The 22,492-nt window shown below is 50.4% G+C and overlaps 10 protein-coding genes across 10 annotated transcripts; 5 read left to right on the top strand and 5 right to left on the bottom strand.

The window, feature by feature from the left end:
- Nucleotides 1–1,201: 1,201 nt before the first annotated feature.
- ARG2 (Amino-acid acetyltransferase, mitochondrial) lies at nucleotides 1,202–3,630 on the bottom strand (the record flags this gene model as incomplete). Its single annotated transcript, XM_024465701.1, has 3 exons — nucleotides 3,485–3,630; nucleotides 3,263–3,433; nucleotides 1,202–3,211 (listed from the first exon to the last, which is right to left on the bottom strand). The coding sequence occupies exons 1-3, from the start codon at nucleotides 3,536–3,538 to the stop codon at nucleotides 1,202–1,204; spliced, it is 2,235 nt and encodes a 744-aa protein (XP_024326856.1). The 5' UTR covers nucleotides 3,539–3,630.
- A 157-nt stretch (nucleotides 3,631–3,787) lies between these two features.
- ARV1 (sterol homeostasis protein) lies at nucleotides 3,788–4,864 on the top strand. Its single transcript, XM_024465700.1, has 3 exons — nucleotides 3,788–4,048; nucleotides 4,104–4,157; nucleotides 4,209–4,864. Exons 1-3 carry the CDS (start codon nucleotides 3,806–3,808, stop codon nucleotides 4,821–4,823), a joined length of 912 nt encoding a protein of 303 aa, XP_024326855.1. The 5' UTR covers nucleotides 3,788–3,805; the 3' UTR covers nucleotides 4,824–4,864.
- A 277-nt stretch (nucleotides 4,865–5,141) lies between these two features.
- On the bottom strand, nucleotides 5,142–5,576 carry VMA9 (H(+)-transporting V0 sector ATPase subunit e; the record flags this gene model as incomplete). Its single annotated transcript, XM_024465699.1, has 4 exons — nucleotides 5,142–5,221; nucleotides 5,282–5,334; nucleotides 5,400–5,483; nucleotides 5,566–5,576. The coding sequence occupies 4 exons, from the start codon at nucleotides 5,574–5,576 to the stop codon at nucleotides 5,142–5,144; spliced, it is 228 nt and encodes a 75-aa protein (XP_024326625.1).
- Nucleotides 5,577–5,776: 200 nt separating this feature from the next.
- Nucleotides 5,777–9,151, top strand: VC83_02028 (uncharacterized protein; the record flags this gene model as incomplete). The annotated part of the gene is made up of 3 exons (XM_024465698.1): nucleotides 5,777–5,809; nucleotides 5,862–5,958; nucleotides 6,018–9,151. 3 exons carry the CDS (start codon nucleotides 5,777–5,779, stop codon nucleotides 9,149–9,151), a joined length of 3,264 nt encoding a protein of 1,087 aa, XP_024326626.1.
- A 249-nt stretch (nucleotides 9,152–9,400) lies between these two features.
- VC83_02027 (uncharacterized protein) lies at nucleotides 9,401–11,361 on the bottom strand (the record flags this gene model as incomplete). Its single annotated transcript, XM_024465697.1, has 3 exons — nucleotides 9,401–10,897; nucleotides 10,951–11,146; nucleotides 11,198–11,361. The coding sequence occupies 3 exons, from the start codon at nucleotides 11,359–11,361 to the stop codon at nucleotides 9,401–9,403; spliced, it is 1,857 nt and encodes a 618-aa protein (XP_024326869.1).
- Nucleotides 11,362–11,514: 153 nt separating this feature from the next.
- ARH1 (NADPH-adrenodoxin reductase) lies at nucleotides 11,515–13,333 on the top strand. The gene is made up of 3 exons (XM_024465696.1): nucleotides 11,515–11,932; nucleotides 11,988–12,431; nucleotides 12,486–13,333. Exons 1-3 carry the CDS (start codon nucleotides 11,615–11,617, stop codon nucleotides 13,284–13,286), a joined length of 1,563 nt encoding a protein of 520 aa, XP_024326614.1. The 5' UTR covers nucleotides 11,515–11,614; the 3' UTR covers nucleotides 13,287–13,333.
- On the bottom strand, nucleotides 13,334–14,523 carry ETF1 (Electron transfer flavoprotein alpha-subunit). The gene is made up of 2 exons (XM_024465695.1): nucleotides 14,154–14,523; nucleotides 13,334–14,098 (listed from the first exon to the last, which is right to left on the bottom strand). The coding sequence occupies exons 1-2, from the start codon at nucleotides 14,436–14,438 to the stop codon at nucleotides 13,355–13,357; spliced, it is 1,029 nt and encodes a 342-aa protein (XP_024326612.1). The 5' UTR covers nucleotides 14,439–14,523; the 3' UTR covers nucleotides 13,334–13,354.
- Nucleotides 14,524–14,691: 168 nt separating this feature from the next.
- VC83_02024 (uncharacterized protein) lies at nucleotides 14,692–17,356 on the top strand. The gene is made up of 3 exons (XM_024465694.1): nucleotides 14,692–15,049; nucleotides 15,129–15,691; nucleotides 15,743–17,356. The coding sequence occupies exons 1-3, from the start codon at nucleotides 14,920–14,922 to the stop codon at nucleotides 17,156–17,158; spliced, it is 2,109 nt and encodes a 702-aa protein (XP_024326613.1). The 5' UTR covers nucleotides 14,692–14,919; the 3' UTR covers nucleotides 17,159–17,356.
- Nucleotides 17,357–17,359: 3 nt separating this feature from the next.
- On the bottom strand, nucleotides 17,360–20,108 carry VC83_02023 (uncharacterized protein). The gene is made up of 4 exons (XM_024465693.1): nucleotides 19,948–20,108; nucleotides 19,769–19,887; nucleotides 17,987–19,719; nucleotides 17,360–17,939 (listed from the first exon to the last, which is right to left on the bottom strand). Exons 1-4 carry the CDS (start codon nucleotides 20,016–20,018, stop codon nucleotides 17,577–17,579), a joined length of 2,286 nt encoding a protein of 761 aa, XP_024326610.1. The 5' UTR covers nucleotides 20,019–20,108; the 3' UTR covers nucleotides 17,360–17,576.
- A 403-nt stretch (nucleotides 20,109–20,511) lies between these two features.
- Nucleotides 20,512–22,476, top strand: VC83_02022 (uncharacterized protein; the record flags this gene model as incomplete). The annotated part of the gene is made up of 1 exon (XM_024465692.1): nucleotides 20,512–22,476. One exon carries the CDS (start codon nucleotides 20,512–20,514, stop codon nucleotides 22,474–22,476), a length of 1,965 nt encoding a protein of 654 aa, XP_024326611.1.
- Between the last annotated feature and the right edge of the window lie 16 nt (nucleotides 22,477–22,492).

Below are 22,492 nucleotides of genomic sequence, written 5' to 3'. Positions count from 1 at the left end.
CACCTGATATTCCGTGGATCCCCGTGGATAACATGGATAACATAATATCCATGATATCCAATGTTATCCATCACGTGAGGTTGCAGCCGTAAGCGCTAGCCATAGCACTAGCACTTAGCCATAACAAATAGTCTAAGCTACAACCCTTTGGCTCTGTTTCCTAAGACAGTGTGTTGTCTTAGTAAAATCATCCCTTTCCTTGGGTGGCTAGATTCTCACATTGCACCCACCATTACAGTGCACCCACCATTACAGTGCACCCACCATTACAAGGATGGAACTATGAGAACTGTTAGAACTCATACAGTTCCTACAGTTCCTACAGTGCCGAGTAGGTCACGCTATAGGACCCTATGACACCCTGTAGGATGGAACTGTGAGAACTGTTAGAACTCATACAGTTCCTATAGTTCCCACAGTTCCTTAAGGGTGGAACTGCAAGAACTGTTAGAACTTGTACAGTTCCTTACAGTTCCCTTTGGCATGACGCCACTATATAAGTAGATAGTATTTCAGTAGATAGGAGCTTCGTGCTCAACTCAATATAGTATTCTTTACAATACTATAACGTGTTGCTTGGAAAGCCTTTGTGTTTAGTCCCCTGCCTCCTCTGTTAAGTCAACCTTACGCAAGAAACCTCTGTGTCTTCTATCGTTTAGAAGTTAGCATTACAACTATCTTGTAGGTTACCATTCTGTCATTAGTTAAGATAGGCTCTCTATCTACAACCATTAATGGGTATGGTTTAGTCTTTAGTCGCGTCCTGAATGTATGTGTCTGCTACTTTTGCCCGTTGCTCCCAAGTCTATCATAGCTCGGAGGTGTTGTTGTTGTATCTTAGCAACCATATCTAGCTACATGCCGCCTGTCGTGGCGCATAGCTGGTTCGTAGGGTTATTCTCGTTGTTAGGTGGGGCTGTCACCGCTTCGATGCTGCTGTCGATTTCCACGATTGGGTACTTACTGACAGCCATTCCTTCCTTTCCTTTGCCTTGTTGCATTCCACCACGGCTTACCTGGCATTTCACGGAAGCATTTCAAATCTGGGAATGTTACATACCATTTTTGCACGCCTGCAATTCGTCATAAATAGAGAATTGATGGCTTATATTTTATCTACGTTTTGAACAAACTCTGTATGGCACTCGACCTACGAGTCTCAAAGGACTGCAAGCTTCAACCTCCCCCTATTCAAACCCACCTAATCAAGAACCCCCTTCTTATCCATCCACGTCGGCTGTATACTCTCACAAACCCCCCTATAATCCTCAAACAACCCCCCGCCCCCCTCCACCCCCTCCGTCGTCCAAAACATCGTCCACCCACTCTCTGGCAGTCTCCACGTCCCGCGACTCCTCTCAAAATACCACTTATTCACCGGATTACTCGACCGACTGCGCCAGCACAGGCCCTCAGGAAAGCAATCCCTCACCATCACCTTAAACACCACATCCGCCACCCCGCCACTCCCCTGGCTCCGCTTCAACACTGCTAGCTTGTCGAGGTACGGCACCCAGCGCCCTTCGGCTTCGGGCCTGTTGGGGTCGATTCCGGGGGGGAGCTCCCATGTTAGGAGGGCCCCGCCTTCGTATTCTCCGGCGATGATGACGCCGGCTATGCGTCGGTCTACGCGCGCGAGGTAGGCGGGGACGTCGAGTTGCCGGTCGAAGGAGTCGTTGATTAGGTGCACGAGGCGAGGGAGGTCGAGGCGTGCGTCTCTGAGGCTGAGACCGGGGTTGTTCGGGCTAGGAGGGCGCCAAGGGTGTGTGCGTGGGTCGGGGAAGATGGTGACGGGCATACCGCGCTTGGCGAAAGTGGTATGGCAAGCCGTTGCTGGTGTGATGGTGGAGGTGGAGGTTGGCTTCGTGGGACCGAGGCGGCTGGGGGGCAGGGAGGAGGAGAAGACGGGCTTGTCGGTGAGGAGGTTGTGGATTAGGGGGTTGCGGTGGGAGCGGGTGCCGACGCCTGTTGTGAGGGCTGGGGAGGAGGAGCGGTTCCCGGAGTTGGCGGCTTCGGTGGGGGTTGTAAGGAGGGCGGAGGAGGTGGGGGGGAGGATGGAGAGGACTTTGCGGACTAGTTCAAGGTTGCTTAGATGGATGGTGCTGGCGCTCGAGAGGCGTTGGGAGAGGTCTGAGGTGGCGAGGGCTTCGGGTGAAGGTGTTGGTGCGCCGAATTCGGTTTCGACAAATTGGGAAAAGGGATTACTTTTTACCAGGTCTGTGATTTGGGAGGTTTTGGTATCGGTGGAATTTTGTGTGCTTTGTAGTCCGTGGGCGCTCAGAAGGTCGTTCTTCACCACCTGGTATTCTTGCTCCATGTTGAGGAAAACATGATATCCATTTGACCGCTGGGAGCTAGGAATCCCACCTAGCGGGTCAATGATAATGAGACGGTCCAGTAAGACCTGGCTTCGTAACGATCTTAGCTTCTCTGCTGTATCGTTTGGGTCTTCATCCGGGGCGGGAAGCCCATTAAACCCGAAGCCAGCGAATTCGCGGGTGAGGGCAAGCACCACATCATCGGCCTTGACTGGAACTGCCTGCTGGGATACATCGGTGTATCCTATGCATGCAACGACAGGTATAATACCCCTTAATAGAGGGGTCATAAGAAGCTTCCGATAACGAATATGAGTCCTCCCACCAAATTCCGATAGAGGCTGGTCTGGCAGGTCCTTTTCGATGACACCAATAATATTATCTTCCTTTCGTGCACCTGGCACTGATTGTGCATCAATCGCATCCACAATCCTGTCAACTTGTTTCATGACGAGGGCCTTCCACTGGGGATCAGTCCTGCCATTATCGCCATTGGAAGGAACGCCGCAGTCCACAACAACAGCACTGATCATGCCAAGCTTAGCCAGCTGTGATAAAGTTCTGGCAACACCATTGAGATTTTCGTCATTCATCTCCCAGGGTGCTCTGATCTTGACCAATGCAACATGTTGTGGGCCATTTTGTAGTCGAGAGGTAAAGTCGGTGTAGGGTTCCTGCACGAATCGTGGGCTATTTTCCACTGCTCGAGATCCGTAAAAGCTTCCTAGGTTCACACCTCCATGGCTCCGTGGCGACCCAGCTAATTTATTCGTTGTCCGCAACGAAGACGTTTCCGCCTTTTGTGAAGTTTTTTTCGGAGGAGCGAAGTGTTTGACGTAAGCTCGAGTGTCGCGCTTCGTCGTCGTTGACCCGAGAATGGACAAGAAAAAGTCCTAGAATAGAGTCAGATCTAATAAATATAGACAGTATGCATGGATTTATACCCTATTTGCGAATTTATCATGCTTTGCTCCATTCCATTTTGGTTTCACGTCGGTCATGTCCACCTTCTGGGGACCGTCTTCTTTCTTTAGGCGGGGGCATGCTGTCGATAGACATTGGATGCCTTTACTTTCTCGAGACGCCTCTTTAGCTGCTTTCAAGCTACAGGAGTGCTTCCAAAGTTAGAATCATTCATCGAAGCTCAGTGTAAATGTCTGACTCACCTGTAGACCAGCAGCAAGCCTGCTACTGTTGAACGCCAGGCTCTGTCCTTTCATAATGCGTGCCCCAAGGCCAAATTAAATATTATCACGAACGAAGCATTGTAAAGTAAACACAAGAACGAGAGTGGTGTATAAGCACAAGAGAGTCAATTGTGCTGAGGGTGCGCCATTTTTACAATTTGGGGTTTCAAATCAACAGCCCACTTCCGATAAGGACCTTGTTTGCGATGTTTGCTCTGTTTCCTCGGCTTCTCCCCAAAGCGCAAGGCTGAGTGCACGGACCCGGGACATTTGTACCCTGATCGTCTCATACAACAATTCATGAAGCTACGAGTATTTGGCTTGGAATTACTCGCAGCTCGAGGCGCTGATGCGATGCCGATTTGCATCGAGTGTCGGTATCCGGTGAAGACGCTCTACACCGAATATTCAGGCGCTGATGACAAGTCGACCGGCCATGGAGTGCGACTTACAGTATGCAAGAACTGTGGGCGCTTCTGTGACAAATATGTCGAGCATGACTTTGTCGTGCTGTTTATAGACTTGGTTCTGATCAAACCGCAAGTATGTAGCCATGCAGGTCCTCCTCTTGATGGCGATTGCTAATGCGCCCAACCAGGTTTATCGACATCTTCTCCATAACTCCCTTATGCGCGCCGATGATCAGTTTGATGTGAGCAATCCACACCCTCCTCTTGACAATACCATCGCTAACGAACCATAGCGCTCTATAATACGCCTCGGCATTCTTCTTCTACTATTCGATGTATATCTAACCTGGGCGCGCATTGAGAAGGCTGCTCCCACATCCTCCGCCCCCGAGGCCTCCAACTTCGGTCGTCTCGCCCAGCAACCTATCGGCATACAGTACATATTCTTCCTGGTTCTCTGCGCCCTCTCGACACTGGCCTTTCACCTTTCAATCCGCTTCCTGACATCCTCCCGGCTATCCCCTCTCCACTTTCTGGGCCTCTTACCGACCTATCCGCGACCGAATTCCGTCTCCACAGCTCTCCTTGTGAGCTCGAGCACGAAGTTGTTTCCTATATTGATGGTAATATGGGAGTATGATGTACCTGCTGCGGCGAGGAGTTTGGGATGGGCTGTTGTAGCGAATAATATCGAGGCGCTGAAGATCTTGCTGGATTGCGGGTATGTCCCTGCAGCGATCCTGGCCGCGGTGGGGGCAGTGAGCAGATGGCTTGTTGCGAGAGGAATTTTATGGGTTGTTGGGCTAGAAGGGCTTGATAGTGGGTGGGAGACTCCCAGCGATGGGAAGGCATTTTGGAGTGCAATTGGGATGGCTAGGGAATGGGGTGGAAGACTGGGCGGGTTATGATTATGAAACAACAATTCAACTATATTTCTTGAAAGACTGACATGACTGTTGTGTCCCGGGCGACTTTGGTGCCACCTTCGCCATTCGGCCGTCCTTATCAACCCTGAAAGTAGTGAGACACGAGGCAAAGGAAGTCGATGCTATAATGGTATCATTTCTTGGCTTCAGGCTCCAGGCATAAGCCCGCGACGACCCTAACTCAAAACGCAGCATGCCTATTAATACATAAAAGTAACAGCGCTAAATACGTTGTGTCCATAACGCCCCTGGTAGTCCTCTCTGTAGCTTCTAGCAGCTTGGCTCCCTACATTGCCCATATCAATGCGACGCATATTCCGGCCTCAATTCGCTTCTTTTGGGGTTGATGAGAGGGTGTAGTTGCGCGAGGAAGGTGATAGCTATTATATATCATTAGCGCATGCACTGGAGAGTATCAGAGAGAGAGTCAGAGATCATACCCCACATGATGTAGCAGCTGGCGAAGGAGAGGATCAAGGTGCTGCGCCAGACACTGTAGTGATTCAGTCAGCCGTTGTTTACCCACGAAACCCAACAGCGGACAAGAGGGAAACATACGTTTGATTCTCGCCCTTCGGAGATAAGAACCAGGCTGCAACGGAGGCCAGGACAATGACGACGAAGCCGATGAATATGTTCCAACTAGACAATCGAAGCAATCAGCAACCATAATTCCACAGGAGTATCGCTCCTGCCCAGAGCAACTACTCCAGATCAAACTTACCTGCCTGCCATCTTGGCTATTTAATTGAGCAGAGCGGGAATGAGATATATCCTCTAGAGTCCACGAGTTCATGTGTTAGCTGGACGTCCAGAGCTCAAGGCCCCGGCTGGCTTGGCACTACCAATTCACGTGATGCGCGATAAGGTCCTTATCAGCAACGACACTAATTGAAGATACGGTTCCAGACCATGCATAACGCGACGTAGGTGCCATGGCTACAATTAAGGCCATAGAAGGCCGAACGGTAAGCGGTGCTTTGGAAAGAATAAGGATTTCACTGACATTCTGGGGTGTAGATACATCAGATTCAATCTGGGCAGGTCATAGTAGATTTATGCTCCGTTGTGAAGGAGCTGGCGGAGAATAGTCTTGATGCCGGAGCTTCAAGTATTGGTAATTTCTCCTGTATTCTCCATTATAAATGAATGTTGCTCATATATTTCGTGTTGCAGAAGTGCGGTTCAAAAATCAGGGCTTGGAGTCAATCGAGGTACATGATAATGGCGCCGGCATCGCATCCCAAAATTATGAGACTATCGCCCTCAAGCACTACACGTCCAAGCTATCAACATATGCCGATTTAACGACACTACATACGTTCGGCTTCCGCGGCGAAGCGTTATCCTCGTTATGTGCGCTGTCGGACTTCACCATCACAACATGTACAGCTGAAGATGCACCAAAGGGCACAAAGTTGGATTTCGAAGTGTCGGGGAAGCTGAAGGGAACGAGCGTTGTCGCGGCACAGAAAGGCACCACTGTGACCGTGGAGAACCTGTTCAATAATCTACCCGTCAGAAGGCGAGAACTGGAGAGGAATATCAAGCGCGAATGGAACCGTGTCGTTGCTGTTCTTGGGCAGTATGCTTGCGTACAGACTGGTGTCAAGATCAACGTTACCCAACAGGCTGGGAAGGGCAGGAAGACAACCGTCTTTGCAACGAAAGGAAACCCTACGACGAGAGAGAACATAGCCAATGTCTTTGGCGCAAAGACCTTGGTTGCCCTTGTCCCGCTAGATCTCAACCTGGAACTCGAGCCCTCAAGCGGCCCGAGTCAACGTTGGAGTACACAGGATGATGGTGGCACGAAGGAAGTCCGAATCGTCGGCCATATTTCGAAACCCATATCCGGTGAGGGTCGACAGTTACCAGACAAGCAAATGTTCTTCGTCAACTCGCGGCCCTGTGGGTTACCACAAGTTGCAAAGGCATTCAACGAAGTGTACAAGTCCTACAATAATAACCAGTCGCCGTTCATATTTGCGAATATCGAGTTGGAAACGCATCTTTACGATGTTAATGTCAGCCCTGATAAACGCACCATTATGCTGCACGAGCAGAATAGCATGTTGGAGCAGTTGAAGCTCTCTCTGACGGAGTTGTTCGAGAAGCAAGATTACGCTGTGCCCATCTCGCGGCTGTCATCGCAGAAGCAACCGGCATATAAACAACTGACTATTAATCGAGATCACCTACCCTCTCCTCCAAGTGCCAGGCCAGCAGGACCTGCGATACTGGAAGTGGCAGAAGAAACGGACGGGGAGTCTGCTCTAGGTGAGGATCAAAGCATAGGTGATGAAGACGAGCAGCCTGGCGAACCCAGAGACGGCGAATTGGAGGTTCGTGAGGAACCGCGAGATGTCGCGAACCGAGATAGGGGTGCGATAGACTTGATGAGCAAGTGGCACGAAGCCAAAACGAAAGACAGGGCCATTCAGGGCGAGACTCGCAGCAAGTCTCGTACTACCGAGAAAGCTGATGGTCCTTCCAAGGAGGAGTTGAGACTTAGTAAGAGGCTGTCTAGGGAAGGAGAAATAGACGATGAAGCTTCTGATGATGTGGGAGATGCCGGTTCTGAACATGGTAGCATGGACGAGATGCCTGAAATATCTCACCATCTTCCAGTGCCTGTTCGGGATTTTAATGCGAGGTTGGCGGAGGCAGAGCACGGTGGACAAGAAACTGATGGATATAAACCCCCGCGGCCAATAACCCACGATGATCACATTCCTTCCATTGCGTCTCCAACAAGGCGCCCAGCCGCTGGCACTAGTAGTATCATCTCGAAGCATGTCCGACCTAGAAGGATGCCAGAAGAAACAGCTACTATCACGATTGGCGACCATACAACTGTTAGCTCCATTGGCACTCCACGCCCCAAGAAACGACGGTTAGAACCGCCATCGTCAAATGTTGCTCAGCAAGACTCAACACCATCATTTGGAAGTCGCCTGTCGCAAAGATTCGCGGCACCTGGGGCGGATACAGAGCAAATCGATAGCTCAATGGATGAAGGCGAGGAATCAGTTGAGGAAGGCATAGAAGAAGAGCAAGAAGTAGGAGTAGAAGAGGAAGACGAGGAAGAAGGAGAGAAAGTCGGAGAAGAAGAAGAAGAGTATCGGAAAGGTTTAGAAATGGAGCACTCTCCAGAAATGGAGCCAGAGGAACCTGTTGAAGCCCCAACTGAAGAATACGAAGAAGAAACCCCAGACGAGAGTCGAAATGAAGTGGATACTACCGAAGAATTTGCTTCTATGGCTGATGATCAAGATGGCGATTACATGGATGAAGAGGATAAGAAAGCTTTGGAAGATGCAAAAGTTCAGGAGATGATCAAGGCCGCCGAAGAGGTAGCAAGCCGGCCCTCAACAGACAACGAGAAGCGAGCCACTTCTTTGCTCAAAAATGACGCCCGACGAAAAGATGCTACTGTGCATCTTGTCAAGAACCTCAGCACAACTGTCGATGCAATCGCACAGCAATTGCAGAACCTCAACGAGTCATTAGACCACTTTGAAACCTCGACACCCTTCGAAGAACCTAGTGCTTCAGGAATAGATTCCGTGGACGCCGAAGAGAAACTCTCTCTGACCATCCACAAGTCCGACTTCGCAAAGATGAAAATCATAGGCCAATTCAACCTCGGATTTATCCTGGCTTCGAGAACATCACACGGATCTGATTCGACGAACAAGGCCTCTGATGATGTGTTCATAATCGACCAGCATGCTTCCGATGAAAAATACAACTTTGAACGTCTCCAAGCGTCGACTACCGTCCAATCCCAGCGTCTCGTCCAACCGAAACCACTCTCTCTCACCGCTGTCGAGGAAGAAATCGTGATAGAGCACCTGGACGCATTAGAAACTAACGGCTTCTTACTGAGCATCGATCATGACGCACCCGTAGGCGAACGCTGCCATCTCGTTGCTCTTCCACTGAGTCGCGAGACCACGTTCTCACTGTCTGATCTCGAGGAGCTGATTGTGCTTCTTACCGAGGCGCCGCCAGGGCAGATACCAAGGCCGAGCAAAGTGCGGAAGATGTTTGCGATGAGAGCGTGCCGGAGCAGTGTCATGATCGGACGAACATTGACGACGAAGCAGATGGCAAAGTTGGTGGGGCATATGGGGGAGATTGATAAGCCATGGAATTGCCCCCATGGGAGGCCAACAATGAGACACCTTTGTGGGTTGGGCGGCTGGGACGAAGAAGGATGGAAAGAGGGGCAGGGTGTGGATGGAGACAAAGATGGGGTGACAGATTGGAATGCGTATGTGAGGCGGAAGAAGAGAACGAATTAAAGGAGCCATGGCTAGAAAACGGGGCGGTACTTTGGCTAACAGGTTTTTTGGACGATTATTTCTCAAATTTTTTGATACCCCAGTTGAAGATAGCAGTCTCTCAGTCTCTCTATTTCCTACATAGCTACTGTAGCTGAACAATGGCCCAGAATAACAACAATACATTATCCTAACACCCGCTCCGCCAATACCGCGCCATTTCGCATCCCAAACTCCCAAACATGAACCCCCAACTCTCCCATGACCCAATTAAATCCCACTGATTTTCCTAAACCTAGCTCCCCATCCGCCACGTCCCTCTTCGGCAATCTTCCCACTCACATCCCTCCTTCCATCTCCAGTTTGGACGCCCATGTCAATGCCGGAGCTCACCTGTCGCCCCTTCACGCCGCTGACGAGCGTAGGTGGGGTACCCGCGCGTAGCTCGCCGTAATACCGCGCCTTAAATCCCACGGAGCCCTTAACAATGCCATCTCTGTCACTGCTGTGTCCGACAACCCCCTTTCCAGCGGCTCCAGGCCGCACGAGCGGTTGTGGTGTCAATTCTCTGTACTCTGACTGCCCCTTAGGCTCAACGGTTGCGTAGTCATAGCATCCGCGCTGAGGGCCATTGATATCTGCTACATCTCCGCTGTAGCTGCTGCTCCCTGCAGTAAAATTGGGATTCAGTGATATCTCCCCTAATGCGGACTCTCGTTTAACGGGAGGAACGCGTTGACCTGCGGCGACGGGGTGCGCGCTGAGAGGGTTGGCGGAGACAGTAGATGAACCAACATCTGAGTCGAAGTCGGCATCGTTAATGTCTTCGTAAGTCCCAAAGCCATCACGTAATGGAGTATACGCGGATTGTGGACGAGCCTCTATTGGGGATCTGGCGGACTTTACTGGGTTGGGTGGCTGGCTGTAGCGGTTGTGAGGGAGGGAGTCGGTGCTATACCAGTTCTCATTTTGGACACCCGCATATTGATCTGCGAGATCTTGGGTGTTCACTGGGGCATAGGAGCCGCGCTTAGGGGAAACCGAGGGAAGAGAAGATTGATATGCGCGCTTCAGGTCCGACACCGAGGCACGGGGAGAATTGGTGGCCGGTATCTGACACTGACGGCTGGGGAGGTCCAGCCTCGAATCTCGTGGCGATGAGGACGTAGGTATCGAGTAGTATGTCGAGAAGGATGTGCCGGAGTTGTTGCGTGTGTGCATAAAAGGCATCATGGGAGGCTGTGCGAGGCCCTCGTAAGGAGGGGCTGCAGCGCCAGCTACTGATTGCCTGGACCCCCGCTTGTCGTCATATATCGGCATTGTAGAGACAGAAGACTTGTTGCGCTTGTGGGCTCTGGAAGTGAGATTGCTTTCCAATGGGTTCATATCTGGAGGAAGATTGACAATTTTGCGGAACAGTACGAAAAGCCAGATTGAGAGTATCAGGGTTATGAAATGGAAGATCGCGCTCACCCCGAAGCATAGAACTGCGGAGAAAAAGAGAGTCTTCATGACATATGGGCCATCATCCTGGAGTATTGGCCAAGTTGACCAGGTTGTGACTGAGTCGGTTGATTTCCAGAGACCGTTCTTTGGATCCCATCTGTAGTATGCCGTAGTTGTGCTAAAGGCGTAAAACGCCATAATTGAAGCATCGCACAAGCTGGCAAACAGCATGTATGAGGCAGACGAGCCTGGTGTTCGACCGGAAGGTTTGCGTGATAAGTGATAAATGCCGTATGATGTATGCAAAATGGATATACCAGGCTGAAATGAGTTGTCAGTGACTGTAAAAAAACAGATTGCAGAAAGTTCCTCACCACTATTCTCATAATCCAGCCCATTTGAGTATCGACACCAGTAATTAGAACCATAGTAGTCAGAGCTCCAATTGCGCCTAGTAATTGAAAGATCCTGAAGAACAACACCGCCATCCTAGTTTCTGTAATGCGACCCTTCATCGATGCGCTCACTCTTGCGCCGGTAGCCTTTCCAGAAGGCATTATCAGGTAGGAGCTGTTTGAATGTCAGTCATGCAAATCACCTGGGACAGAGCTTAGGACATACTCGGGATGTCTGTTGAAAGATACCAGAGGGCCATCTTTCTTTGGTTTTTGCGGTTGCGACTGCATACTTGATCTTGATACGGCCTTTGGGTCAAACTCTTTGTACGAATACCTCGTTGTGTCCTTCTTAACAGCGTCGTAAATGTAAGGCGGCTCGACACCCATGGCTATCGAGGAGGTGGAGCGCTGTCGGGTCGACTAGATGGTATTTTGACGTCTTCAGACGTAATTGTTTGGTATATATAAGGCAATCTGTCATATGTCATAAGCATAGAGTACCTTACTATAGCAGTATTTTGGTGTGGGGTGGAGTCGTGCAACCCGCTCAGCGGTAAACATCCGTTGTCGCAGCAACAAGCCCCCTCTATCACAATCAACCTCTTATCGGGATTTTTGGTTTCGGGCGAACCGCTCCGTCATGAATCACAGGATGAGCGCAACCACTCAATATGTGTGTACAGGATGTACCCGGCATTTACGTCGCATAGTGTTTAATCCACGGGGCAGTTTAAGGGGTGCCCAGGTTTCTACTCGCCGAAAGTATAGTGTACAGAATTCTACTCAAAATGGCCGGCCTTTCCGAATAGCCGTCATAGGCTCTGGCCCAGCGGGATTTTATACGTCCTATAAAGTGCTGTCCAAAATTGAAAATGGGACAGTAGATATGTATGAGCATCTTCCTGTGCCTTTTGGCCTTGTCCGTTTTGGTGTTGCTCCGGATCATCCAGAAGTCAAGGTTTGTGAACTTCGGCTTCCGCCATCCGCCTTCAAACAAGGCTGATAACATATAGAACTGCGAAGATAAGTTTCAAGAAGTAGCAGAATCACCAAATTTCAACTTTATTGGCAATATAAGCATTGGACCAGACCCAGGGTCCTTGCCTCTTAAAGCTATTGCCCCTCACTATGATGCCATACTATTCGCATACGGAGCTTCACAGGACCGGAAGTTGGGCATAAAGGGAGAGGATACGGTCAATGGCATATATTCTGCTCGAGCATTCGTCGGGTGGTACAATGGGCTGCCAGAATACTCGGGTCTTGCGCCGGACTTGACAATGGGGGAAGAAGCGGTTGTCATCGGCCAGGGTAATGTTGCCCTCGACGTGGCACGCATACTTCTCAGCGACGTGAATTCGTTGAAGGGAACCGATATCACCGAGCAGGCCATAGACGCCTTGAGCAGAAGCCGTGTCAAGAGTGTGAGAGTGGTTGGGAGACGTGGGCCAATGCAGGTGAGTCATATCGTTCAATTCGTTTTAAAATACGCCCAACTAACCATCAAACAGGCTGCATTCACAATAAAGGAGGTTCGGGAGCTTATGAAGCTACCAGATGTAGCATTTCGTCCTATCCCTCCAGCCCAATTACCTCCAGATATAACCAAGCTCCCTCGCGCACCGAAGCGAATAATGCAAGTTCTAGCAAAGGGCTCTGAAGCATCATTGGGAGACGTGCCACGATCTTGGTCTCTCGATTTCAAGCTATCGCCCACCTCGTTTAACCCGGATTCGTCGAATAATTTAGCCAGCCTATCCTTTGACAAAACTTCCCTAGGCCTCGATCCCTTTGACCCCAAGGCCAGGGTAACGAGCACCGGTGAACAGGCAGACCTCCCTGCTGAGATGGCGTTCCGGTCTATCGGGTATAAATCGGAGGCCATCGCCGGGCTCTCAGAACTCGGTGTCCCATTTGATGACCGATTAGGGATAATACCCAATGATCAGGAGGGCCGCGTATTGAGCCTCGGGTGGGAAAAGGGGGTAAAGCAACACGTTCCCGGGATGTACGCCGCAGGCTGGGTAAAGAGAGGCCCTACAGGTGTTATTGCAAGCACGATGAGCGATGCATTTTTAACCGCAGATAGAATTGCCGAGGACTGGAATAGTAAGGCGCCATTCAAGGGAGGCGAGGATGTAAAAACTGGATGGGACGCCGTCAAAGTCGAAGCCGAGAAGAGGGGGTGTCGAAGGGTGAGCTGGGAGGACTGGAAAAAGATCGATGCAGCTGAAGTCGCACGAGGCAAGAAGAGCGGCAAGAAGAGGGAGAAATTCACTACCATCGAAGAGATGCTCCGTGTCTTAGACTGATCAACTTGGGTTGGACTGTACACTTGTGTAACTATATATACAATATTTAAATATTTATTCTCATCTATTTATTTTTGGAGCTTGGACGTCAATTCTGGCACCTTCTCAAACAGATCACCCACCAAGCCCACATCCGCGATCTGGAAAATAGGTGCATCGGGATCCTTGTTGATGGCCGCAATCACCTTGCTATCCTTCATTCCTGCCAAATGCTGGATAGCACCGGAAATACCGGCGCATAGGTACAACTGTGGTGCAACCACCTTGCCCGTTTGCCCAACTTGTAAGCTGTTATCAGCATATCCGCTGTCCACGGCCGCTCTTGAAGCACCAACAGCAGCGCCTAGGGCGTCTGCAAGGGGCAGCATAATCTTATCGAACTCCTCCTTAGATTTTAAGCCACGGCCACCTGACACGACCTTGCTGGCGGTCGCCAGATCAGGGCGATCGCTCTTTGCAAGATCCTCAGAGACCCATTCGGTTGTGCTCTCGGATTTAGGGTCAACGCCTTCCTCGATTGTAGCCAAGCCGCCAGTGGTAGCAGCTGCGGCGAACGCGGTTCCACGGATAGTCACAATTTTGATGTCATCGGAGGACTCCACGGTTGCGATAGCATTTCCAGCATAGATTGGGCGGACGAAGGTATTCTCAGACTCAATGGCAACAACGTCGGAGATTTGTTGCTTGTCGAGCAGCGCAGCTAGGCGGGGCAAGAGGTTCTTGCCGAACGCAGTGTGCCCGGCCACAATGTGCGTGTAACCGCCTTTCTTGATGTTTTCGACTAAGAGAGGGGCGTAGTTCTCGGGTAGACCCTATTTGATAATTTAGCATCCATAACTGTATATACTGCCTCCCATGACCGCATACCCTGTCATATGCCGCATTGTCAACGGAGATAACCTTCTCGACGCCCTCGACCTTAGCTGCCTCCTCGGCGACGCTCTTAATGTTCCCGCCAGCAACGAAGGCAGTAACTGAGCCTCCGAGTTTCTTGGCGGCCGTGACGGCGCTCAGGGAGCCGGTGTTCAGCTTTCCATTGTTCTGTTCGAGGACGGCTAGTGTCGATAGTAGCCTCTGGAGTTGTGAGAGTGATTGGACCCGGAACTGAGGGCGTGCTTGACGCAGTACAGACCGGCTGACCGAGGAAAGCATATTGATGGCGCTGTTTGAGTAAATAGAAACAAACAGTCAAATCCAATTGTACTCCAAGGTATGTGGGAGAATGTTAAGCTTCAAGCATCGCAAGTCTTGATTGCCGGGCTATCATCGGCCCTTGACCCGAGGTTCGCTCGGAACAAACCGTGCTCAAATGCCAAGAAAAACACGAATATCACGTGATGTGTCTAGGATTGGTCGCTTCGGTCACGACTATTGTCGTGAGAACATCTTGAGGCTATCCATCAGACGCGCCTCATCAAAAGTCACCTTGATCCAGCACGGCCGTTCCTCATTCCACACTATCAACGTTGTATAGTTGTATGGTCGCATAAGCAGATTGAACTCAGCCCTACGTGCTCAACTTGCGCCCAAGGTCCTCCGCCGCAACAATCAGCAAAATCGATTCGAAGCCTGTAGGAAGGGACTTAACATTTCTGTCGACCACGCTTCGAGAAATTGGAAGAAAACATACAATATGGATAGCGAATCTCTTAGTGTTGGGTCGCCAGCTACGATAGCAACTCCTAACACTAATGCGCAAGGCCAACAGCAAGGGGAGGCTGGAACCCCTGTGGTGGAAGGGGCAGGTGATGCAGCAACCAATGGTATGTTTGAATGCCTCGTCACAATTGGCGTTCACTATTATGATAACAAATAGATATCTGACTCTGATACCGTGTTTAGATCCCTCTGCAACGGATGCCGAAACTTCAGAACCAGCTATCAAGCCGGACACCTCAACATCTACTCCTGCTGTAGTATCAGATAACCCCCTCGACGCGCCTGAAGGACCTAGGCCTGAAGACACAAGGCAGGATACGGAAATGGGCGAGGCACAGGAGGATGTCAAAGATGGGCAGCAACTTGTCACAACCGGCGAAGGAGTAGATGCGACTGCGGCAACTGGACAAGTTGAGCAAACGAAAGCGTCAATCGAATCTACTGCGCGTGAACACCTCATCTCCCAAACACATTCAATCATCCTACCAAGTTACAGTACTTGGTTCGATATGCACCAAATCAATAATATTGAGCGCAAGGCACTGCCTGAGTTTTTCAACAACAGAAATCGAAGCAAAACGCCAGCTGTGTATAAAGATTATAGGGATTTCATGATCAACACATACCGTCTAAACCCCGTGGAGTATCTCACTGTGACTGCATGCCGCAGGAATCTCGCGGGAGATGTATGCGCTATCATGCGCGTGCATGCGTTCTTGGAGCAATGGGGTCTTATCAATTACCAGGTAAGCTAAAAGGCAGCATCTTGCGAAGAACTTTAAACTAACAAAACTCAGGTTGATGCGGATGCTCGGCCGTCAAACGTCGGCCCACCATTCACTGGTCACTTCCGAGTAATTGCGGATACACCTAGAGGACTGCAGCCGTGGAATCCGGCAACGGACCCGGTCATTACACAGGGAAAGCCAAGTGCAGACACAGACGCAAAGGCGAAGGCAGACGGGAAGATTGAGCGTAATCTAGAGATTGGCCGCAACGCCTATGAGCCGAATGGCAAAGAAGTGACTCAAAAGACTGGAGACAAACAGGCGAATGGAGAATCAGCGACCAACGGTGCTGACCCTAGCAAGGCTCTCGATGCTCTCCTGAAAAGCCCGATCGCCAAAGTCAACTGCTACTCTTGCGGAGTTGATTGCACGCGCGTCTATTACCACAACGGAAAGACTGCGCCAGGAGTTACCAGCTCGGGGAAGGCGAAATATGACGTCTGCCCGAACTGCTTCCTCGAACTCCGTCTCCCATCTAACCAAGACTCATCGCTTTACGTCAAAATCGAAAACCCGTCTTACAGCAAGTACCCGGATCGTGATGCCCCTTGGAACGATGGCGAGCTACTGCTGTTACTGGAAGGCCTCGAGAAGTTTGACGATAGCTGGCAAGAGATTGCAGAGTATGTCGGAACCCGAACCCGCGAGGAGTGTGTGGTAAAGTTCTTGCAATTGGAGATTGAGGACAAATACCTCGACACAGAGCCAGCTGTAAATGGAAGCACTGGGCTTGGATTGCTTGGAACATCCGGTGGACAGCTTCCATTTAACCAAGCCGACAACCCAGTAATGTCTGTCATCGGCTTCCTGGCCAACCTAGCAGACCCAGCCGTCGCAGCTGCCGCCGCTGGAAAGAGCGTTGACGCAATGAAGAAGAGTCTGCGTCAGAAGCTAGACAAGGATTATGGCGGCGATGATGCGTCTGACTCGAAAGACAAGCAAAACGACGCTATGGACATTGACATTCACCACCACGAAACGACCACGACTACCACCACCACAACCACCTCTACAACCCTCGCCACTGCATCCCTAGCTGGAACTGCTGCCCGCGCCTCTGCCCTGGCAACACATGAAGAGCGCGAGATGACACGCTTAGTCTCCGCAGTTGTCAACACGACATTGCAGAAGCTAGATCTGAAGCTGCAGCAGTTCAATGAGATGGAGGCGATCATCCAGGAGGAGAGACGCGAGTTGGAGAGGGGAAGGCAACAGCTGTTCCTCGACAGACTCACCTTCAAGAAGCGAGTTCGTGATGTCCAGGCGGGCCTACGGGTAGCGGCTACTGTAGGTGGAGAGGAAGGGAACAGGATGGCGCAGGATGTTATGGATACAGGCGACAGGTTGAGCTTCCAAGGCCCTGGCAGCAATGACAATGTGCAGCCGCTGAGCGCTGAAGGGGCTGTCAGTACCTACGAGATTTGAGATACAGGGGATGGTTAGGGGTGGCGAGTGAGGTGTTTTGATAATGGCGTATAGGGGTTGAAATTGGTCAAACGGGCGACGACCGGATGGGCCGGATACGTGAGGATTTCATGAGGCAAAGCCGCCAGTTGGTTGCGGTTTTCTTCGAACTTCAATGTGAGCTTATTATTAGTTGTATTGTACGTCTAGAAAATGGGATAAATGTTATAATTAAGTTTAACCTATTCGTGCCACACGGAACTCTGAGCAATAGTCGATATGTCTTTCCAAGAGCGAGATAAGTGCTCTCAATAGTAAATATATCCATGATGCCTGAAGCTACCGTCTCTATCTTACATATAAGTGCAGTAACCACTCCACAACTTCATATCCATGGTCGTCGCTTCAATTCTGAGACTTATAAACTCGTAGCATCTCGTCACTGAGCCCACTCGTTATCATCACCAATATCATAGTCCAGTTCCTGTTGCTCTCGTGTCTGGCTTTGTGCAGGCCCTCTAGGCATATCTTGAGCCATAGCGTCACCCTCTCCGTTGCCTCCCACGCCCGTGTCCCCATTCTCATGGTCATTTGTCGCTGTGTCTGGCTTCGCAATTGGCGCAGCGGATGGTAAGGTAACAGGCGGCAGTGGCGTCTGAATCCATGCCAGTTCCACTTTTCCAACGCCAGGTATCTCGGAATTGGAAATGCCGTACATAAATTTTTCGGCCGTAAATCGGTCTTTAAAGGTTATGGAGGTGTTCTTTGGAGTGGTTTCGATATCAGCATACTCGCCAACACCCTGACTAGTTAGCATCAATCATATTAGCTGTATTCATGGTGACTTACGAGAAGATATTGCCGTAGGCTCTCATCTTTTTCGGCGTGCGTAAAATCCACTCCTGAAATGCCTATTTTCTTCGGTCGATTGTCCAGCTTATATGGATTGGGTCCAGGAGCAAAGCCGGCGCCACCGCGGCCGCGGTAGCCGCCTCGTGCACCACGAGGAGCGTATGCACCTCTCATACCGGGGGCGCCTCGTCCTCGGCCTCTTCCTCTACCGCCCCAGCCACCCCAGCTGTTCTCTTCAGCCTGGGCAGGATCCAGACCCAAACTCCTTGCCTCTGCTTCCAATGCGGCAAGTTGCTTTTTGAGAGCCTCTGCTTGACTCGGGGTTTTTCCATCAGCACCATTACTCTCTGCTGACGGTTGTGCCGTTCCCTCTTTAGCCGCTAATCTTTCCATCAACTTGCGCTTCTCTTCCGCCTGGCGCTTCATCAGGTCTTCCTGCCTCTTCTGCATCGCGGCAACAGCGGCTTCCATCTCGGTCTTCTTCTTCCGTTTCTCTTCGTGCGCCTTTTGGACCTCAGCTTGCTTACGGGTGAACTCTTCCACATCGATGCGGGTCTCTGAAGTTGCTCTCGCTGGAACACCTGAAGCCGCATCCCCTGAAGTAGTAGCAGTATGGGCCTCCCCTGTGTTGCCCCTAGGTGGTTGAGGTAAAGAAGCGTCATCCTTGTACCAGTAGACCTTGACAAATCTATTATCGAAGATAACTTTAGGTGAGTTGTATGCCGCCTGCGCAACATTCCAATCATTATACTTTACCAACGCAAGACGCTTATAAGCCTGCATCGTTACGTCACTAATTTCCCCAAACTCAGAGAAGAATGCCCGGACAGCTTCTTCTGAGAACTTCTCTTCTGGAATATTCTCGACGACGATGGTTGTCTTTGAGCGGTCGAAATTGGGACGGTCAGAGGAGAACTCTGCCCGCCCACCACGGCGACTGGGCGCTCCACCGGGTCCCCCACGGTTACCGAACTGCCCTCTACCACGGCCTCTGCCCCGTTCGCTTCCAGAGAACTGGTGACCACCACCAGGACGCATTCCCGTTGAAGTACCTTCAGCGCCAACCACAAGAGACGAGTTGGTAGGGTCATACTCGTCGACAACACCCTGGGGTACATATATGGAATCCTGGCCATGCTCAAACTTGCAGCTGTTACCACGTGCACAGAAGCCTTTGGTATCGTAGTCTCTGCATCTCCGTCCTTGCCCTGGCCTTCCATCAGGGCCTCTTGGGCCGGCCGCATGTTGATCGAACCCAGGCATCCCCTGGACCGGGAAGCCCATGGCTTGCATGGCCATCATAGCCGCCATAGGGTCGTTTGGGTCCATTGGAGGCATTCCCGGAGGCAATTGCGGCATTGCAGGAAACCCCCGCTGTGCATCAAACCGTCTGTTTAGTTGCGGCGTAGTGTAATTGCCAAAACCATCATAATGTCCACCTGGTACCATGTTACCGTTTCTCCGTGCTTGCTTCACTGCTCTTCCCGTAGTATCCATCGGCCCCATCTGAGCATCTGCATCGCCTCGGTCATTGAAAGATCGTTTCTTCGAACCATTTGGATTTGGCCCGGTAGGTACGCCAGTCATATCGAAGTTGTTGTATGGAGTCCCGAGCGGTGCATTCACATTGGGCAAGGTAGATACGGGATGCTGAGGTGGACGTGGCGCGCCAGGCATGAACGATCGGTATTGAACAGCTTCGAAGAGATCTTTCACGAATATAGTGCTGTCTACGCTTAATTGTAAGCAATGCACCTCTTGGGGGTCCATGGTTTTCACCTTCTTTGATAAAATCTGGGATTTCTTCCTCGCAAAGCTTTCGTACTATCTCAATATCGCCATCATGCCTCAGAAGTGCCAAAACATAATCGGCGAGGACATCGGCATCGGCATCTGAACTACACACAGGCATAAGTTCGTATTTGGCTCCTTCCAGACAAGGCTAAACGTGAACTTACGTATTTTCCAGTCTCTTCACGATCCAAGCCTTCAATAGAGGCGCATCCTCTTCAGCAAACAACATCATCATTAATGAGGTGTTTTAGCGCGTCCACAATGTAAAGCGTCCTTTAGTTCGATTGCTGGAGCTTGTTCATTGCTTTCAGATAATTTTTTCGCCTTCGACTTCAGAGCCTCGTCTCGTCGCGTGTTGGCGGGCGGCGGATAGCGGGCGGCGCATAGCTAGCGCCACAAGCGCCGGTGCCAAGTAAAAAACATATAAATCGTCTAGAACAGTACAAAACCTCACGACGAGTTGACACAGTCATTTGGCCTGCATATTAATAGTGATAGAGGGCGAATCATTTATTGAGATACTTTCACTTCCCAACACAAACTTATTATCGCGAAACAAAGGTTAAATTTCGACAGAAATTTTATTTAATATGCAAGAGTTTTAATGATTTGGCTCAAAAATATCACTATTTCTTTGGCGTAGGAAATCAATGTGCCTTATTTTGGGGTCGTTACTCGCTCTTCTGGGACAAAGAACCGCATCATTTTGAAAATGCGCCTAAAAAAATATGGACTTTGAAGATTCTGACATCGGTGGCCATGGCCACGATGTAGAACCGATAGATAACGATGATTCTGGGTCGTCATACCGCGCCTCTTCTGAAAATGCAGATGAGAGTCACAAAGTTGGCCGAAAGTCGGGTGGGCCGAGAAGGCACATGAAAACGGCTGTCACAGCGAAGAGAGGAGATTCCGAGAAATCTATTTCTGCACCCGCAATTTCACCAAGTGAGTATACGGAGGGACCAACAGCACCTGAAGGCAATGATCACGGCGAAGAACGCAGCATCACTGCAAGCCCCCGAAAAAGGAGGGCTAGTTCGACCAATTATGAATCAGAGTCTAATCGCCAGAGCCGTTATTTCAGGAACAAGAAAATAAAAGGGTACTACAACGATGGCTACAGACAGTTGCTGAACAATGACATCAAAGACGCCGCATCCTGTTCCCTGCCTTCGGACTATCCACCACTACCAAATAGCCAGATAGGCTCCAGCATGTGGACCACTGCTGAAAAAGGTTCCCTACTCACTGCTCTTGGAAGACTGGGCAAGGACAACATTGCTGGGATAGCAACACGGATAGGTTCGAAATCGAAGCTACAGGTTCAAGAATATCTTGACCTATTACAGCGCAACCGGGGAACCAAAAAACCTTTGGTGTTAACGGATCTCCCTGTGGCATTTGAGGTCAGCCAAAAATGTTCCCAGGCTTTGAACGAAGCAGCAGAGGCATTGGCTATGCGACAAGAACGGCATGAGGAAACGCTCGAGAGGGCAAAATGGGGAGACGATTCCTGGCTTCTAACTAAGGGTGTGAATGAATCAGTCGAGTCTCACCTTTCCGAGCCAAACGGAGAACAGGCTCTTGCGGAGGTGCTCCCTGCCGCCCAGCTTTTGAACCTCGGAAACTGGTTGGAGTTATCTACTCGAGTCTTCATGAACCCAGCTGGGCGCAAGGATGAAAATTGGAGATACCTAATCGAGGAAGGAGACGAACATGGAATTCGAGCTACGGCATTCTCTGACTTTCAAAACCTAGCTATCAGTGTCACCAAACGGCTAATATCGGCAACTCTACTCTGCGCAATGTCCAGAATGCGTGCCAAAGATATGGATACACAGACAAAGCATAGACAAGAAGATGTCATTGGCGCTGATGTCGAAGCAGCCGCGCAGATGATTGGATTTAGCATCAATAGCCATAACTTTTGGAAACGCTGTCCGAGAAGAAACAATCTACAAGTCTTCCAGCGCCTAACCCTCAGCCACGGGAATAGACCTCCAATGGAATACGATGCCGTCGAGGACGAGCTAAACAAACAAACCCCAAAGCAAAGAGCTCGATCACGATCACGATTCCGGTCTCGATCTCGATCAAACTCTGCTTCAGCTTCCGGCTCTCGTGCCTCTTCAGTTTCGACTATCAATGCATCGGACATTGATATCTCATCAGATGAAGAACAAGAATACTTGTCGATTGCACCAAGCGAAGCCAGTCATGGAGACTCTGCAATGGAAACGGATTATGATTCAGAAGCTCAACCCCAGCAAGGCCACGGTGACAATCCACCCTTGAGCCCACGTCCAGCAGCGCAAGAGCTCATGGATCACCATGCCACTACTATATCTCCCGAATCCCAAGAGCTAGCCTACGCAGATAAATTTGACATGGTGGCCAGTATGGACGAAGAGGCCCGCCTATGGGCATTACTGAACCAGAACCCGCCTATCTTAGTTAAGGACGAAGTAGATATCCTGACAAAGCCGAAAATAAAGACACGAGCTAAAGACGATATGGTTGATTGGAGGGAGAATGTCGAGTTCTGGAGTCCGTGGGAGACCCATGAATCGTTGCCTACTGAAGATAAATTTGTAGCAAATCAGAGAAATGCAAGGAAAAGGAGGAAAATTGTGAGAGAGGAGTCGGAAAGCGATGGAGGGGATGCGGCTGCTGTTGAGACGGAGGCATAGCAGGAGTATTAGGAAA

The sequence above is a fragment of the Pseudogymnoascus destructans genome, assembly GCF_001641265.1.
Source record: "Pseudogymnoascus destructans isolate 20631-21 unplaced genomic scaffold scaffold_4, whole genome shotgun sequence".
Lineage (NCBI taxonomy): Eukaryota > Fungi > Ascomycota > Leotiomycetes > Thelebolales > Thelebolaceae > Pseudogymnoascus > Pseudogymnoascus destructans.
The sequence above is the reverse complement of the archived record's forward strand: the minus strand, read 5'-3'. Positions and strand labels throughout refer to the sequence as shown.